The following is a 19,653-nucleotide window of genomic DNA, read 5'->3' on the forward strand; positions in this document are numbered from 1 at the left end:
AAACAGTGAAAAAGTTTTTTTTTTTTTTATTTTCAAAATTTTCCAGAAACGGCTTGTTTTCTAAAAAAAATAAGATTGAATAACCAAATATATTCCCGCTATTGTTTCTATTTTCGTTGAAAATGAAAATGGGATATGATAAAACCAAAAAGAACCTAAATTATCTTTTGAAAATTTTACACCTGGCAAGAGCCATGTGTCTCTCCGCGGTACTGAACCCCCAACCTCTTTAAGGATTATATTTTCAGATCTCCTGAATCCATACTCCCTTGCAGTTGATTTCCTTGTTTGGTGCTTTCTTTTTTATTAATTTTAAAAAATTTAAGGTAAGGAAAAAATACCATACAAAAATGGGTATTATTATTTTAATTAAGGAAAGGGAGTATGCACCACAGGAGAGTGAAAAAAAAAATCCCTTTTTATGGAGGCCTCCCTAGTGAAAATTCACCTGTAATGGCATTTAGCCTATTCATGGAATGTAATGACACAGTTCCATTCCACAGGAAATTGACTCCATTACAAGCATCACGCAATTGTATCTAACTGGGTGTCTTGATGGGACTCAGATGTACTATTGCTTTCCTTCCAGTCTTTTAGCCCACAGGCTTTGATCAGCTGACTCGCAGATTGGGAACCCAGCTAAGGCACACCATCTAAAATTCAACAATCCAACTGCAAGTTCATCTTCAGAATCTTCAAATAATTTGAGTATCTGTGACTCAACATCCAAATCTTCAGCAAGGATGAATTCGTTCACAAAATTTTTCTTCTCTCTAAGTATGTTGCCATCTTCAGACATCATACGCAAACTTAAAACCTGCAATGCTTCAATTGCTGTATTGTGAAAACCAGAGTTTACATATGCAGAGAAAACATAGCCGCATGTTGCTGGATCAGGTTGAATTTTCTCTCGGTGCATACACTCCACAATAAACTCAATTACATCGATCCTTTCCTAATTCATGGAAGAAATTATAAGACAACAATTAGGACATGTTCTAAATTTTTCAGCATAAATGGACTAAAATAAGCACAATTAGGCTTTTCTGATATAGAAACTTTATTTTCCTTGAATAACAAGGAGTAAACAGTGTGCAGATATTAGAACCATTATCAAACATGAAAGACAATTACTAGGCTTAAATAAAGTTTTGGTCCCTCAAAAATTCACAAATTTTTCATTTGATGTCTTATTTTAAATTTTTTCAAACAAATCTCCTAAAAATAATTTTTCTTTTCTATGCAGTTCCTTTATTCATTACCTTTTTCTAGTATGTACCTCAGTAACATCCAACTTGACTCAATTACATAGAGTTGACATAAATGACGATGTGATATCTACACTTTCATTCTCTTCATATTTCCAAATCCCAATTTCAGAAGCTTTAACTTCATAAGTTAAAATTTCATTGAAAAATACAAAAGATGTGAAGTTATCAATACACCTTGTTTATGTTATATCTCAATCAAATTATGAGTCAACTTGAACGTTATGTGAGCAAATAATGAAATAAGTTATCATATTACTAATAAAGGAAGTAAATGAAAATTAAAGACAATTTTAAGGGACTAGATTGAAAAAATAAAAAGGAGGGACCAAATGAGAAAACCTTATTTAAGGCTTAAAGCCCAATTACTATAGCCAAACACCAGCAGTTTCTACAGAAAAATTTGTATAGAATGAAATGGCATTGTTATTGAAACTTGGATGGACTGAGTCATCCACTTTGAATCATAATCAATTTTTAATGGCAGCATGGGATTGCTCATTTCATAATCAAACATAGTTGGATACAGATTTTTTTTCTTCCATCATTTATCCCCTTTCAATACAGAAATATTTTAATATGAAAGGTGAAGTACCTTGTAACATGCATGTCGAAGAAAAGTATTAAACAGCAGCACATCAAGTTGGATGCCATCCAATATGACTTGATTCAGAAGATTCAGGGCTTCAATAAAATTCTCATCTTCCAACAAAATCTGATGCGAGCAAACTCATTATTTAGAATACACAAAATTCTAAGAATAAATTTATAAATTGTACGACTGATATGAACAAAGAATAAAGATATCAGCACATGCACAACGGGCACTGTACAGAAAGATACAAGCATCACTGATAACCAAACTTTCATAATGATTAGAAGTATGATTTTAACACAATGCCTATTTTATTTAGTAAACGATCCTAATTCTGCACAAATTATGTGAATAATAATCTGCAATTTATATATCAGTAGAAGCATATAACACCAAATGCATGCATTTGTCACTTGCAGGCTAAATAGATGACCTGTGGAAGGGAATTAGGATGTTTACTAGTCCAAAATCTCTCCATTTTACTCTTTTCATATAAATCAAGTACAATTGCAAAAAGTTAGACAAAAAGATAATACTTTGGACTGCACTGTCAGATTAAAAGGGAAGAACCTTAATGAGAGCAGTATATGTACAAGTCACTGGACAAAACCCTTCCCGTATCATCCTTGCAATCAGCAAACAAGCAGAATTGTAACTTCCTAGGAGGCTACAACAGTCAATCATTATATTGTATGTTTCAGAATCAGGGTGGCAGCCACATAACTTCATCTTCTTGAAAATTCCAACCGCCAATTCACTCTACATTATCAAATGGGAAAACCTCATATTCCAGCCAGACATACATAATCACACCTACTACAAAAAGTAGATGTCATGATAGAGAAAGTAAAGAGGTGTGAATCACTCACTTCTTTGGCTTCAACAAGATAATGCAACACTATGTTGTACATATCTGATCCCAATGAAGGGTTTCTATGAATGAAAAGATTCTCTGCCACATTTAAATATTGGATCATCTCTCTTATCATCCTTTCTTCTCCAAGGGCTTTCAACTGAAAAGAATCAAAGGACATAGCCAATTCATAAGCAATGTAAATGAACAAGATACCAATTCTGTCCTATCTAATCCAAGTGATCTTTGAGAGCCCTGAAACATAAGTTTTACCAATAACATTAGCATTTTACTTAGATCTCTCATTAGAATGCTCACAGAAGTGTGTGCTTGTGTGTGTATGGAGGAAACACAACAACAACAACAACAAAACCCTTTTCCTACTGGCTAAGGTTGGCTACATGGATTGGATGACAGCATTGTGTTCTACCAACAACCAATTTTTCTAAAAGGCCATTTGCGTCAAGGTCTTTTTTAATGGTTTCAATTAAAATCCTTTCCTTAGTCTTCCTTTACTTTGTTTATAAGGTCATCCTCCATCAGATTAACTCCTCTTATTTTTTTCTCCCCACATGGCTATTCCATCTAAGGCAAAATTCTGTCTTTTTTCCTCAACAGGTGCTGGTTCAACTTTCTATCACATACATCCTAAACTAATTTTTTCTTGAATGTCACTCGTCCATTCATCCGTATCTACTCTTTGCTGCCAATCATTCAGCACTACAAGGCATGTGGCTGTTCACTAAAATTTTCCTTTGACCTTGCAATGTAGATGTAGTACTAACTAACAAAACATTTCCCCCCCCGCCCCCAAAAACAAAAATCACATACACAAGTTTTGCATAGCTTGGAGCACAAAGAAATCCACATTAACTTGTGGAAAAAGGAAACATGAATTGAACTCACCAAGTTTTTCATTGAAAGATGACTGTGCTGAATGCAATTTTTTGCCATTTCCCTTTCTATGGCTCTTATTCTTTTAACAGCATCCAATTGTGACAGCACATTACTGTCTTCATATGGGGCATTTACAAAACCAAATAAGGAAAATAGAAGCTCAAATGTCCTGATATTAGGCGCAATTTTGTTTTGCTTCATTTTGGCGAACACTCGCACAGCACGTTCAGGTCGATTCTGCAAATTTTGATTAGATAAATAAGCATAAGCCATTAGAAGCTCCATAATGCAAGAGAATTACAGAAACCAAACCTTGAGTCGGCAATAAGAGAGGAATTCGGTACAGATAGTTCAGTTATGAATTACATTTTTTTTTGTCTTAATGGGTGCTATACCATGCAGCCCATTGATAATGAGTTAACATACCATTACAACAAATCCAAGCCAATCAAACAGTAACCAACCACATAATACTAACAGAAAGACATTATTGTTTGAAGGCACCTATTTTATTAACCATGCTAAAAATTTATCCGAAGTGTAGAAATATGAATGTACAGTACTATAGTGCATCACCTGGTACCACAATATTATTCAGAAATATAAAATAGGATACAGAAGTATTCATATTGGACTGACTGATTCATATATTTTACGGTTTTTCTATCATCTTTCCTCTCTCAACATAAAAACATTCCAATAGCTATTTTTGACAAGATTCTTGCTAAAGAATATAAATGGGTCCTTACATTAACTAATTTTAGTCTTGCAAACAATAAAATGGTAAGAAAATGAATTTTGGTTTGAAGTTTCATATTTAGACTAACCAGTACATCGCATGATGCTAACAAAGCATTATAAGGATATGGATATAGACATTCAGAAATCTGATTCAACAAAGCCTCCGCTAAATCTAGTTGCAGTGCTTTGCTGCAAGTGACAGAAAGTGTTGCTAGAGTTGAATCATATGGCTTCAAATTTTTCTGCTGCATTTTTTCGAACTGCACATAATATGAAATAAATATAAGGACAAAGGAATTTTTCTATTATCAAAACGAGTATCAACAGACACAATATCAGAAAGCTGTGTCACAGCTCATCTCACATTCAAATTCCATTTTCACTGGACTTCAGGGTCTGTTGGACCTACACTTAAGTGGTTGAAGTTTCTGGACGGAAGTCACGGAACTCCCACTGATAGCAGTTTACTCAGAATAAATTTCAAAAAGTAATAATAGATAAAAACAAGAAATTCAGAACATAATGATCGTAATCGAACTCACCACTTCCATGGCATCCTCCAAAGAAACAAATGCTCTAACGATGCCATCATATGTAAGGCTGGATTGCTGCAAACCAAGATTTTGCATCTGAACAGAGAAGTGCCCTTCGAGATGTTAAAAGATATTAATCCAAATGAAGTTTTCAATTGATATAATTCCCTTAAATTTTCATAAATACAATATATTTATGCTAAAAAAATAGGGAAAGGAAGGTGTATAAGAACACAGTAAGATTGATAAGTAATTGAGAATCAACTAATAGCAGCTTTCAATAATTGAAATCTTAGGGGTTGGAAGTTTGACAAAATTGATATTTGACATAATACTATGTAGAGAATCTTTCACAATTACAAAATTTAGGAGAACAAATAATTTAGTCTACCAATCTTGTGTTACGTGATGCATTACGATAACATGAACAAGCTTAGTTGAATATATACCTGTAACATAAGCTTCCTTGCAAGCATATAATTCTTTTGTTTTGCACAACCCTGTATTACATCATTAAAGGACCATCTCAATACCTTCATAGACAGTGAGTGTTTTTGTCCATTTAGCCCATCTATTTCAGCACTCTTAGCATTTTTATTTGCCGCAAAAATATTTTTCTGCTCTGTACTTGCAGAAATACTCTCTGGCAAATACAAAAGAGGAGGGTGTATACAAGAGCCCAGTTGTTTCTTCTCCTCCAAGTCCAAAATAGTTGAGCCCACCTCTCTATTTGAAGGAACAGGTATGTCCAATCTTGTAGAATACAACTTCCCATAAACTGTTTCAGCAACAGAAATGTTTCCCATGATGGCTAATGACACCATTTGTTGTAGTGTTTTATACGCAGATTCTAAATCTCCTAACCTTGTAAGTGACCCAATGAATTTACGCAGAGCAATGATACTCAGACTGTAGTTTTTAATATACTCCTGCCAAATACGATGGGCTGCAGGCAGGTTTTTCTGCAAAACTGCAAGCTGAGAACAAGGGAAGATGAATAATACTTGACATTTAAAAAAAAACTCCACATTCAAACAAAGCAAACTTGTTTCAAAATATGGCTACAGCAATAAATTAACCACATAGTGTTGTTACTTGATTCCAGACCATTTATGATATCATAAAAGTTAGCAATACATAGGAATAGGATCATTTCTTGAAGTTTTATTTTAAATCCACTTTCACTAGACAAATGGATTGACAACATAAAGACAAATGAGAGGGGAATTATATTATGAGGCAATGGCCAAGAACATATAAGATCCATTTCCTTGACATCCTCGTCCCTCTTTCTACGAGATAAAGGAAGGGAGAAAAACTGATGAACAAGTTAAAGAATATAACAAAGTGATGATTACCTATCCTATGAAAATATAATATCTCTTCTGATAAATGTTATGGTACTGAAAATTGTCTGCAAGGCCGAAGGACAGAATATCTCCTTTGAGATGATCAGTACTGTCTACTGTGTGATTATTGGTAACAGCATGGGAAAACTATTTTCCTGATTTTCAAGGCTAAATTAGCACTCAGTTTTATTCCTCTTGTACCCTATTTATACCACTTTTGTATCCTTAGTTCAGTGAGATAAATATACAATGTATTTCCGCATGGTATCAGAGCTTGATCTGAATCATCCTAACCTAGTGCCACCAACCATGGGAGAGAACAAGGAAGAAGGTTCAACTACCAACTTGATCGAAGGACCTGCTCTTGCGATTACTAGTCACAAATTGAAAGGCCAAAGCTATATCTAATGGGTATGGGCAGTCAAGATCTTCCTTCAAGGAAAAGAGAAGGAAGATTACATCACAAGAGACTCCAAGAGTACTATAAAGGGGGACCCCAACCACAACAAATGGCAATTGGAAAACAGTCTAGTCATGTCATGCCTCCAATGTGGACAATACGTCTGCAATGTTTGAGATCAAAAGCATACTCCGTGACATGCGACTAGGCGAATTCTCAATCACTGAATATTCTAGTACACTTCGTCAACATTGGCCGCAACTAGACGTACATGAAGAAGTTAAATGGAACTGTACTGAATATAAGAAGAAGTACAGAGAACAAGTAGAAAAGGATAGGATCTATAAGTTCCTATTGGGGTTGAACACAGAACTTGATGAAGTCTAGGGGAGAATCCTCGGAAACAAACCCCTTCCTAAAATTTGGGAAGTATTCTCGAAAGTAAGAATGGAGGAGAGCAGGAGGAAAGTGATGCTTGGGAAAACCATCACAACCCCATCCATTGAAGGATCACCAATGACAGCAAAGGGGAACATTGCAGCCCCATCCATTGAAGGATCAACAGAAAGGAACCTGTCACGTTTCTTTCAAAAGAAAATCGGCCATGGTGCAATCACTGTAAGAAAACAGGTCACATTAAGGACACATGATGGCACATTCATGGTAAATTTCATAGCCAAAACAAACCAGAAGCCGGGACAGCAGAGGCAACACAGCTGGAGTAAATACTGACTCATCTCCCTTCAGCAAAGAGCAAATGGAAGCTCTACAAAAAACATTCTTCAGCAAACAATTGGTACAGCCTCAGTAGCACAAAAAGGTAACTTCCTGCATGCCCTAAATATTAATGTTAAGATGTCCCACATTGGTTAGGAAGAGACAAAATACTCCTTATAAGGGCTAGGGTAGTCCTCCTCCTATGAGCTAGTTTTTGGGAGTGAGTTAAATCTAAGTTTTTTAACATAATATCATAATGTTGGGCTACCCACAAATGTCCAATCCTGTTGAGCCACCCGTGCAAATGTCTAGTCTTGCAAATTTCACGCACTAGATATCTAGTCCTAGGTGTGAGGGAGGTGTGTTAAGATGTCCCACATTAGTTAAAAATAAACACAAAATACTCCTTATAAGGATTAGGGTAGTCCTTCTCCTATGAGCTAACTTTTGGAAGTGAGTTAAGTCCAAGTTTCTTAACAACTAGCAAGGAAAAACCAAAGACATAAATCATTGACTCAGGAGCTTCAGATCACATGAGTGGAGACTCAACTATGTTTAATAACTATTCTCCATGTCCAAATGATTTCACAATTCGAATAGCTGATGGTACTCTTTATCAGTTACCATCTCACAAAATATTACACTAAATTCAGTCATTTATGTGCCTAAACTTGACTATAACTTGCTATCCATTAGCAAACTGACAAGAGATTTAAAGTGTCACTAAACTCTTCCTTGACCTATGTGAATTTCAAATTTTGGAGTCGGGGAAGACAATTGGCAATGCTAAGGAATGTGCTGGGCTATACTTCCTCCAAGTTGAAGAGTCAGAAACAGAACCCAAAGCCAGCTCTTATGCAGCTATTCTTTCAAGTAGTGAAGATTCTGTAATGTTATGGCACTATAGGCTGGGCTGCCCAAATTTTATGTACTTACACAAAATGTTTTTGAAAACCAAAAGTTATTTCAATGTGAGATTTGTCATTTGTCCAAAAATACAGGCAGCACCTATCCACCTCAACCCTATAAACCTTCTCAACCATTCTCCCTAATTCACAGTGATCTATGGGTCCATCATAGGTCAGCAATATCACTGGATTGAGATTGTTCGTTACCTTCGTTGACGATCATACACGGGTCACCTAGGTTTTCCTCATGAAGGAGAAATTAGAAGCTAGAAGAATATTTGAATATTTCATACCACAGTACAAACCCAATTTCAAAGTAGAATTAAGGTGCTGAGAACTGACAATGGCCGCGAGTACTATCACTTTGCCCTAAATTCCTACCTTTAAAAACATGGAATAATACACTAGAGTTCATGTGTACATACCCCTCAGTAGAACGGGGTTGTTGAGAGGAAGATAGACATCTCCTAGAAGTGACCAGATCTCTCGTGCTTGCCAAAAATGTACCCAACCAATTTTTGGGAGTTGTCCTCTTTGCAACCTACCTCATCAACAGAATGTCCTCTCGGATCCTCAACTTCAACACCCCCCGCCCCATTCCACTCTCCAAACCTTATACCCAATTAGTCATATCCTTACGTCCATTCCTTTTTGAAAATATTCAAATGTTTAGTCTTTGTCCACAACCTAAAACCTATCGCAGCCAACTTGACCCCAAATCCATAAAGTGTATCTTCCACAGTTATTCTCCTCACCAAAGGGGCTATAGATGCTATGGCTCCCACACCAGAAAATTTTACCACACTATGGATTTAACCTTTTTTGAAAATCAGCCATATTACCCCAAAGTTGGCATTCAGGGGGAGCAAACTTATCCAACTAAGGTGGTAGAATCCCAACTTTTGGGCCCAAATACAGAGCCAGATGAGGCTGCAGTAGAAACTGAACATGAAAGCCAAAATATAGAGCCAACTGAGGCTACAGCAGAAACTATAGAACCATCAAAAAATGCAGAAAAAACTGAACAAGAAAATGCAACAGAACTTGCATGGGAAAACAACTACACAACATACTTCGGAAGGAGAAGGAAGAGAGTAGAGTCAAACACAACTCCAAGGCAAAGCCATGAATCCACCCAAGCTCCAGAAAATGAGATTTCCCCAGGTAATATTGTTCCTAACCCTGAACCTGTTGATAACATTGACATTCCCATTGCCTTAGGGAAAGGGATGAGATCTTGCACTCAGCACCCCGTTGAGAAGTATATGTCCTACAGAAACTTATCATAGGAGTATAGGACTTTTGTGGCAACTCTTGACAACACACATATCCCAAGGAATATTCAAGAGGCACTTCAACAACCTGAATGGGAAGTAGGTATAACAGAAGAGATTCAAGCTTTGGTTAAAAATGACACATGGGAGATCACTACTCTGCCAGAAGGGAAGAAACCGGTTGGTGCAAGTGAATATTCTCCATTAAACACAATGCCAATGGTAGTATAAATAGGTATAAAGTCTAGCTGGCGGCAAAGGGGTTTACCCAATCATATGGAGTGGACTACGAAGAAACCTTTGCACCAATGGCCAAACTCAACTCAGTCCAAGTCATTCTCTCTTTAGCTGTAAACTTAGACTAGCCATTCCATCTAGACATCAAGAATGCCTTCCTAAACGGTGAGCTAGATGAAGTCTATATGAAAATTCTCCTAGGACTTGAATCATCCAGCACATGAAACATGGTGTGCAGGCTTCAGAAATCTCTATATAGCCTCAAGCAATCACCCAAAGCACGGTTTGATAGACTGACTTGAGTTGTCAAGGAAGACAAGTTTAATCAATGCCAATCGGATCACACACTGTTTGTCAAACATTCCATGGAAAGGAAGGTAGCCTTATTCATTGTTTATGTTGATGATACCGTTATCACAAGAAACAATTATAATCAAATCAAACATCTGAAGGGACTCTTGGCCAAGGAATTTGAAGTCAAGGACTTAGATCAGCTTAAGTATTTTTTTAGGGATAGAAGTTGCTCGAACGAAAATTGGTATTTCTGTGTCACAAAGGAGATACACACTAAACTTGCTTCAAGACACCGGTATGCTTGGATGCAAGGCAGTCAATACTCCCATAGAACCAGTAAAAAGAAGTGAAGAGTGCACCAGCTGATAAAGATAGATATAAAAGCCTAGTTGGGAAGCTAATCTACCTAACTCACATTACGCCTGACATTGGGTTTGCTATGAGCTTGGCTAGTCACTATAGGTCTGATCCAACTGAGACCGTCATGAAAACTGTGAATAAAATCCTTCAATACCTCAAGGGTACACCAGGCCAAGGGCTCTACTTCAAGGACTCAAACAGAAGCATTGAAGTCTATACAGACTCGGATTGGGCAGGATGCTCTTCTGACCGAAAATCAACTACAGTGACTTGGAGAAGCAAAAAACAGTCTGTGGTACCGAGTAGTGTAGAAGCTGAATTCAGAGCTATGGCTCAAGGTATTTGTGAAGGAATCTGGCTTAAGCAGATGTTGAATGAAATCAGGATTCCTATCAACTACATAGTGAGAATATTATGTGACAAGGCTACTATAAGCATTGCAAAGAACTCAGTCCAACATGACAAGACAAAATATGTGGAGATTGACTGACACTATATTAAAGAGAAGATTGACCATAATATTATAAGTGTTGATTATGTTCCATCATGCAAGCAGACAACAGACATCTTAACAAAGGCTCTTCCAAGGAACATGTATGAAAACATAAGATCCAATCTAAGAATGATAGACATTTGCCACCCAAATTGAGGGGGAATGTTGAAGATTAGCGAAATATCATGCACATATCAATCAGAATCACCCGATTTTGATTTGTACAATCTTTTATGATTTAATATAAATAGTATCAATTTATTTCCTGTCTTTTCCTTATTTAGGTACAATATTTATAGGAAAAATTATTTTCCTGATTTTCAAGGCTAGATTAGCGCTCAGGTTTATTCTTCTTGTACCCTATTTATACCACTCTTGTATCCTTGGTTCAGTGAGATAAATATACAATATATTTCCACACTTTATTTTAATAGGTAAGATGTTTTTAAAATATGAAAAAATATCAAATTTTGGATCACATACCCACAAATATTTAAAGTAAGTGAAACTTGACATATATAATTATGAAGATAATATAAGATGATTTTAATGGTTAGAATGGTCAATCTTACATTCTATGAAAAGTTATTAAGTGGTGTACGTGTCCAAATTTGACAACAGGTGACTAGGTGAGAGTGAGAAAAACAAATCTAGATCATTAGATCTTAACATTAATGGTGAAGATTAAAACATACAAGTCATATGAGTCATTTAAAAAGTCACATGATTGTTTCAAGTGATCATATGACTTTCTAAATCTTTTAATCTTGACCATCTGCATACAATTGTATGGTCCATATTTCCTCCTCTCTCTCTCTCTCTCACACACACACACACATATGCATATATATTTCAATTCATGACAAAGCCTTGTGTAGAAGAAAAATGCAAGAATTAAGGGAACTTCTCATTGTCAAGGGACGGTAGATGTCAATGGCAAGAAAGAAAAGCCTTGTCACCCATTACTTAATAATCGTAACTACTCTTAGAAGTGATGAAACTATATGCTTTCCTTCAATAAGCACTAAGGTTAATAGGAAAAATCATGGCAAAGTTGAAAAAGGGATTGAAATTATCACAAAGCCTTACATTATATGCTTCTTCTGTCCACAACAATGTAAGTAAAAATTATCATGCTAAAAATTGAAATTTCACCATGTGAAAAAATGTATAGCCATGATTAGGAATAAAAAGCAGCCAAGATCTAGTCCTGATGCAAAGTAGCATATTTTGTAAATAGTACTCTTAAGAGCATGCATCTGAATCTAGATCAAATGGTTCAAAATGAATCACAGATCTACACACGTGAAAATGCTTTCAGACTTAATAACCTGACAAATAAAACAACTTCAACAGGTATACACAAAGAATAATAAGAATGATGCTAGCACTTTCTGTCTGCACACCTTGAGAAGCTCAGCATAAGTAACTTCATTCTTTCCTATCATTTGCTTTTCCATTAAGTCCAAACATTTTCTTGCTAGAATTATACTCTGCATTTCCGTGCAGAATCTTAAGAGACTATTGTACAGTGGGAGAACTGGAAAGAGACATTTACTTCCTCCAAGCAAATCCATCATATCAATGGCCTGAACAAATACAACAGGAAAACAGAAGAAAAATTAAATTCTTGTAACTAAGATGAAGGTGATTCACAAACAAATGCCCCATATACAGCACTTGACATGCAATTCAATGACACGACAAAAATAGCTGTTAAGATACTTGGACCTAACTCACTTCCAAAAGTTAGCTCATGAGAGGAGGCCTGCCTTAGCCCTTATAAGGAATATTCTGGCTCTATTTCTAACCAATGTGGGACATCTTAACACACCTCCCTCACACTCAGGACTAGACATCTGGTGCGTAAAATTTGCAGGACTGGACATTTGCACAAGTGGACCCAATAGGATTGGACATCTATAGGCAGCCCAACATTCAAACTGAATAGGCTCTGATACCAATTGACATGGCCAACCACTTTCTATGTCCTTACAATGAGTTGGGGGAGTATTTAGGTAATGGGTAGGACACCACAATGCAACCCCAAAACCTTAAGGCAATAGGTACATGAGTCCATCTCTTTATAAACTCCTAACTTGCTCATATCCCATTCTATGTGGGACTCAATTCACACTTGATTCCAACAATAGCAATATATGCAAATACATTTTCAGGAGATATAAAGGGAAAACTAATTTTTTCTTCCAAATCACTGAAAATGTAATGGATTTATCTAATACCAATATCCCCTTAATCCATCCCCTCTCCTCAGTGAAACCCAAGATTGATAGGAAGGTAAAGGAAAAAAATACTCAGTTATACTATTTATAAGACTAACAGTTTACCTCTTCCAAGTAACCCCCTTTACAAAGGGCCTGCATCATAAGAGATAAGCATATATTGTTCATGCTAACTCCTTTTGACTCCATGAATCTCCAAATCTCCATAACAAACTGCAACAAATCAAAATGGGAAGGAATAAATTTGACATTCACAATAGATTTTACCATCCTGATTAGAGAGAATTTCAAGGATAGTATCCATACTCATGCAAAAAGAAAAATTGAGATATTTATTCTGCTTCCAACTCACAAAGAAGAGAACATATAGTTGTTATTAGCTAATTGTTGCTGAAAAGCATAATATGATTTGTTGTCATCTAGACTTGGTTGGGTTAGTTACATTACAGTTTATGCTAATATCACAGTTGGAAGTTAATACATTGATGAGAATCAAAGTTGTGCAGACATTGGATCAACTTGTAAAATTGTAAGGGATATAATTGAATTGAAGCTATAATCTTCATTTCCTCCCATACTTATACAGCCATACTTAAAATAAATTTTACATATTTTGCTAACAGAGAAAATAAAAGGGGATTGGGGCCCTTAAAAAATGAAGTTTATAAGATATTAGGAATCAGCAACTACAGATTTTCTTATTTAGCATACCAATGGATCAGGAGACCGTGCACAGTACTTTAAAATATCAACAAAATTGTCAGCTGTTAATGAGTGGCTTCCAGAACCAAAACCAGAAAGTAAGTCTGAAGCCTTTCTTCTCTCACCCAAGCAGAGTGCCTTGACTATTTGCATCTGCATGGACAATCCTGGTACAGGTTCCATAAATTCAAGACCTGCATTTTATTATACACTATCAACTGGTGTGTTAAGCAAATGAAAGTTACTGATTGACCAGCTAAAAATAAGACCTTAATTTTGTTGTAGAAGGTTTTAGATTGTCAACTAATTAATCAGAATATACTGTGGGTACGTGTTAGAAACTGTATCAAAAGCGCCCTGAATTGGGATAAATTCACTTTATTATTAATTAATTCTGGTACCGATAGATTGAAGCACCAGAACAGAAGTATAATTGAAAATGAAAGGTAACACATGGTGTTTGAGAGACCCTACACTCTCCCTAACTGACTTCTATCTTTTTTTTCCTCCCCTTTCTTCTTCTTCCTAACTGCTTTCTTAAAGCTATCCATGTCAACTTTCACCCATAAAACCCTTTTTATTGTTGTACTTCAATCACTCAATTATTTCCTTACATAAATCACTCAAACCCCCATGATTGCTGTACATGCAATCTGTTACATCAATCATTCAATTCCCCTTCTGTCATTTCCTAATATAGACCGTATTCATTGGTGGTTTCCTAACAGCATGGCTTTAAAATTAATTATTAGAAAAGTTAATAAGTCTCACTAATATGGCAATTTATGACTGAATGATTTTATATTAACATTATCAATGTATTCCAATTAAATTCTAGTAATAATAATCAAATTCACGCATTTACAAATGCACATAATATGTGCAATATTTATCAAAAAATAAAATAAGAAAGAAAGCTATTGAGCTGCAATTGATTTGTTAGGTGAGCTGAAAAGAGAAGAGTATCACAAATCAATAGTCATATTAAATCTCTATTACCTGTTGTGGTGGTGAGATTTCGAGAGAAAAGGATTTCACCTCCCTAAAATAACAGGAAAGCGTTAGATTAGGAAAGAGAAAAAGTAAGAATACAGAACATAGATAAATACATGGACATGGTGATGATGCCACTTTGATTTACAAAGTGAAATTGAGCGCAGAAAAACCCTTCCTCGGAATCCATGCATATGCATTCTTTCACTTTCGCCTGCAGCACCGGCTACTCTGTCTCTACTTCACTTGTTAAGCAGTAGTGCCAGGGACATTAATAGCTGAACCTCCACTAACATGGCATTTGCTTTGCTTTGCTTTGCTTTGGTTTAGACATGGATCTCCCCTCATGCACTCCCTTCGTCTTTGGGCCTGGGCCTTGAGAGATAATTACCAGATCATGTTCAGCCTAGAGTTTATTTCCTTTATAAAAATTAGAGCTGTCATAAAGCCCAACTAGCCCAACCCTAGTCCTAGCGCATATGTTTTAGGGCCAAAATCCCCACAGGGATAGAATATGGCCTTGTTGGCCAAATTTTTTTATTTATTTTTTAAATGAAAGAATTTTTATAGCAACTCAAGTAGTTTAATAAAATCATGGTATAGTTGTAAGTCCTTTTTACTTTTCTCATTTTCTTCCCCACTTATATCTTTTGCTGTTCTAACAAAATATGTTATACTCGTACAGCAACTCAACTCAAAACACCTTAATCAAAGTTTTGAATTGATAGAAGAATACTATTAAACATCTTCATCATTCTTTTATGATCAACAAGTCTTAATTTTTCATGTTACTTAGACTATTAGTCTATTAGTAAACATTTGTTGTAAATTCATGTTTAGTTGATCACTGTACTTATCTCGATCTCAACCTTCATCAGATAAATGATAAATCTAACTTAGAATAAGAAAATCTCTTCAATTTAATTCATATTTCTGTTGTCGAATCATTTGGCATACCTTGTGTTATCAAGTCTTATACATGCATTCTAATTGATACTTGAAATACAGTAGATTTGTCCCTCTGTATCTAAAGTTTCTACATTACAATTTATAACACAAGTTGTTGTAGTCCCTGTGTATTCTATATAAATAATATATTATTCTGTGCATAGTGTGGATAATTTTATCAAATGCAACAAATTCACACGTGCAACAGCACGTTTTACATACTAGTTTGTCTTCAATTTAGCAAAATAACACGGATAATCTTGGAACTTGTCAAAAGCAATATCCTATGACATAAACTTAACTAAATGTAGATGAATAATATAATTTGTATTTTTTCTATACATTATTAAAACAAACAAAAGACAAAATAATATAAGCATTGCATGACTATAGTAGTGAATTTTTGTTGCTGTAGTAAGACAACGCTGCAATCAATAATTAAGTTGGTTTGAATTTATTCATAAAGGAAAGTATTACATTTCTCAAAAAAAACCTTGAAAAGAGGATTGCAGGCTTTGTGAAATCTAAATTTCAGTAATAAGGACTTATATTGCACGGAGACTCTAATGCAGGAAATTCTATGGTGATATCGTACTATGATGCTCACTTGGTAAGTGCTTTAAAACAAACAAAGCTAAAATCAGTAAAGTGTACCTTAACATGAGAATAGAGTCGACAAAGTAAGTAAGAAAAAAGGGGGGTACCTCAATCAATACAATAAAGCCCATATTACAAGACCCAAACCAGCAAAGAGGTACGAAACAGAAGAATGAAATGCAATAAAGATAAGCGGGAAAATGAGTAGGAATGCAACTAAATTGCCCGAATCAAGAATTCACAGATTAGTTACCTGAGCAATCACAGATTCTGAGGGAGAGTGACCAGTGTATGAACAGGGAACCAAACGAACAAAACGAGATTCATGAATAGGGAAATCACAAACGAGTTGGAGATGGCGTCTTACTGCCGTTGCCGCGAAAATGGCGAACGATAGTGCCTCACTCAAGATTTTGGGTTTTTTCAGGGTCTGGACCAACCCATGGGTTATCTCCAATTTAGGACCCAACTAACTTTTTCAGTCAGTATAATACCAGCTTTCAATGGGTTTCATTTTTGTTGACCCAAAAACCCACTGTGGGTTCAATTTAATTAGCTCCTTAGAATATAAAAATATTAATTAGGCTCTATCTTAATAATTTTTTTACTTTTTAATGCAATTTTTCATAAATTTTTAGAAATTTTATTATTTTTAATATATTTATATTTTATAATATTATCTTTTTTTAACTTTTTAATAATTAATATGATATAAAATTTGACTAGAAAAAATTTGAAATAGTATAATTTATTTTTAAAGTATTAATATACCAATTAATTTTAATAATTTTCTTCATTTATATGATTTAGTTAAAATGATCTTATAAATAAACAAGGTTTAAATAATATTTTAGTTCTCATACATTATTCTTTTTTTTTAATTTAATATCTATAGGTAAAAGTTTGTAAATTAATTCCTATATGAAATTTAATTTTTGATTTGGTCTCAATAGTTACTTCGAGTTATGATAACATGAACTTTTATCCTAAGTGACTAATATGCTCTAACTTGCATTTGTAAGAGGTTAGATGTTAAGTTATTATTGGATGATACAATTTAAATGTTACTATAACTTGAAGGTGGTTATGATGGAACTTTAGAATACATCTTTCATCTGCCTCCATCTCTATATTTTAGTTTGTAATGAGAAGTCAATTGCAGAGCAAAGAATAGAGTAAACTATAAGAGTTTATACTTGCAAGAGGGGGAATAGAGTGTCATTATGTGATTGTGGGAGTTAGATGAAGATTTACACATCGTAGTCTCCTCAAAATTCAAATAGAATATTTTGTTGATGTCCAAACTTTTTGAGTAAGTTATTTGTGATAATAGAATATTTTATCATCTTATTCTATTTTAGTTTGTGATAGTTTACAGTAATCAATTATTTGGTTTGTTAGGAAAAATAGAGTTATAGCTTTTTTAGTGGTTAGATGAGCCAAATTTTATCATGTAATGAAGACAATTAAAAAGTAACAAAATAGCATTATAAAAATAAGTATGCAAGCACAAGATGATAGTAATGTTATCATGGTGTATGACAGTAATGGTGGTACTAAGTTTTTGCTTTGCAAAATTTATAGAGTTTGAAGCATGTAGTTGACATAAAGTTAATTTAATGATGGGTAGAGTAGAGTCAGACAATGAATGTATGTATGTGAACAAGAATCAAATGTACAATTGTGGGACAAAATAGCTATGTAATAGTTGATTTTTCAAGGATAAAATATATGTTACTGTGTTATAAAATAAGATCTTTTGACTTAAATAGCAAATTGATTAAATTGGAAGCAAAAATTATTACAATTAAATAAATCAAGTATATATACACTGTAATTATTATAACTAAACAAATATTAATTCTATTGAAATGACAAAATTTCTCTTGTAATATTAAGATATGATGACAACTTGTATAATAACACACAAATGTCATCTAAAAAGTATGGCAAAAAATAAATGGTTCGTATCATTGCCCTTTCCAAAAGATCCTTTGTACACATACAAAGGTACTAGAAAAAAAAAGACTTAAAAGTGTTGCATCCACAAATTCTGAAGTTGTGTTTTTTGTTTAATCAATTGGGAGAGAGTTTGATCTTAGAGTTCCTAGGTTGAAGGAGAAAACCAATACTTGTAAAAGGCAGTGGTGTAGCAATAGTGGTTTGTTGAGAAGAATTAGTAGGCAATGATGCACTCATTGTTGAAGTAGGTGAAACTACAGTTCAATGGCTTAAGTTGCAGATAGAGTTGATGAAGTATGTGCAAGTGTAAATCTAGTAGTTGTATGTGCATATCCAACAAACTTCTTGCCTTTTCCGTTTGGTGCAAATCCAATACTTTTCCCCTTTCCCTTTAGGTCCAGATCTTGCAATGGTTTCAACCTTTCCCTATGATGCAAATTTTGTTTTGCTTGCTTTCTTTAAAGAGGAACTACAGTAAATTATTTAGCAGACAATACATTTTTACAATCATTTCCATTATAGACATATGTTCCTGTTAAGGATACACGAGTCTTCTAGATACTCCTCTATAGGTGTTTAAGCTTACGCAACTCTTTGAATTGTAGATTTTGGCGCCCACCGTGGCGCCTGCATTGCCTCGAATTTTAAAAAAAGAAATCATGGTACTCACAAGAAGCCAGTAGGAGGGACAGAATTATCAAGGAGGAACTTCTCGTCAACAAGAAAATGTGACACTCAATCAATCGATCCCTGAGGTTTTAGCAGAAAGAGGGGGAGATTGATGAATCCATATTTTACTAAATTTTTATACATCATTTATTACTTTTTATAGAAAAGAATAGACTTAGATAGTGTAAATAAGATAAATATTCCAATTAGGCTAAATAATATAGGTTTCTTAGTTTTGGTTAATTTACATTGATTTAGATAGTTTATTTTACATGTTTGGATCATTTGAATATTGTGGCAGGAATTCCCAAGCTTATTTTGAAGAATTATTGGATTTTGAGGAATTTGAGGTGAAAGTAACTACTTTCAAGATTGATAATGACAATTACAACAAGCCACTTCCAGCAAAGGGACCAAAGTGATCACTTTCAAAGCTTAAAGTGACAACTACAACAACCCAGAATCCACTAAACTTGTGCATGTTTACTATGAAAGAATGAAAGTAATTACTTTGGAGGGCGTCAGCTTTAGTATAAATAGATTTTTGCCTTAGGGCAGAGAGTTCTTACACTTTTTGAACCTTTTCTCTTCTTTACTAAATTTAGGACGTTTTCCAGAGC

General features: G+C 34.7%; 1 protein-coding gene across 5 annotated transcripts; it reads right to left on the reverse strand.

The window, feature by feature from the left end:
* Window positions 1-35: 35 nt before the first annotated feature.
* LOC113871957 (pentatricopeptide repeat-containing protein At1g76280) lies at window positions 36-16,862 on the reverse strand. 5 transcript variants are annotated; one of them, XM_027509054.1, is made up of 15 exons: window positions 16,656-16,824; window positions 14,974-15,232; window positions 14,864-14,906; window positions 13,874-14,031; window positions 13,268-13,375; window positions 12,326-12,508; window positions 5,528-5,864; window positions 5,337-5,458; window positions 4,897-4,983; window positions 4,441-4,614; window positions 3,623-3,850; window positions 2,733-2,876; window positions 2,434-2,622; window positions 1,864-1,983; window positions 144-955 (listed from the first exon to the last, which is right to left on the reverse strand). In XM_027509054.1, the coding sequence occupies exons 2-15, from the start codon at window positions 15,055-15,057 to the stop codon at window positions 572-574; spliced, it is 2,361 nt and encodes a 786-aa protein (XP_027364855.1). In that variant the 5' UTR covers window positions 15,058-15,232; window positions 16,656-16,824; the 3' UTR covers window positions 144-571. The 5 variants fall into 5 exon arrangements, with proteins under 5 accessions (XP_027364852.1, XP_027364854.1, XP_027364853.1 ...); XM_027509051.1 differs by having other exon boundaries at window positions 36-955; window positions 5,337-5,864; window positions 13,874-14,058; window positions 16,656-16,862; XM_027509053.1 differs by having other exon boundaries at window positions 36-955; window positions 5,337-5,864; window positions 15,006-15,232.
* Window positions 16,863-19,653: the final 2,791 nt, after the last annotated feature.

This window comes from Abrus precatorius, unplaced genomic scaffold (assembly GCF_003935025.1).
Source record: "Abrus precatorius isolate BTA unplaced genomic scaffold, Abrus_2018 Scaffold7, whole genome shotgun sequence".
Taxonomy (NCBI): Eukaryota; Viridiplantae; Streptophyta; class Magnoliopsida; order Fabales; family Fabaceae; genus Abrus; species Abrus precatorius.

Coding starts and splice junctions, on each gene's coding strand:
- LOC113871957 (XM_027509051.1), bottom strand. CDS start 15,057: ATGCATATGCATGGATTCCGAGGAAGGGTTTTTCTGCGCTCAATTTCA. Junction 12,509..13,267: donor AAGGGGGTTACTTGGAAGAG/GTAAACTGTTAG, acceptor GTATTTGTTCAG/GCCATTGATATGATGGATTT. Junction 4,984..5,336: donor CAAGGAAGCTTATGTTACAG/GTATATATTCAA, acceptor TTCTCTGTTCAG/ATGCAAAATCTTGGTTTGCA.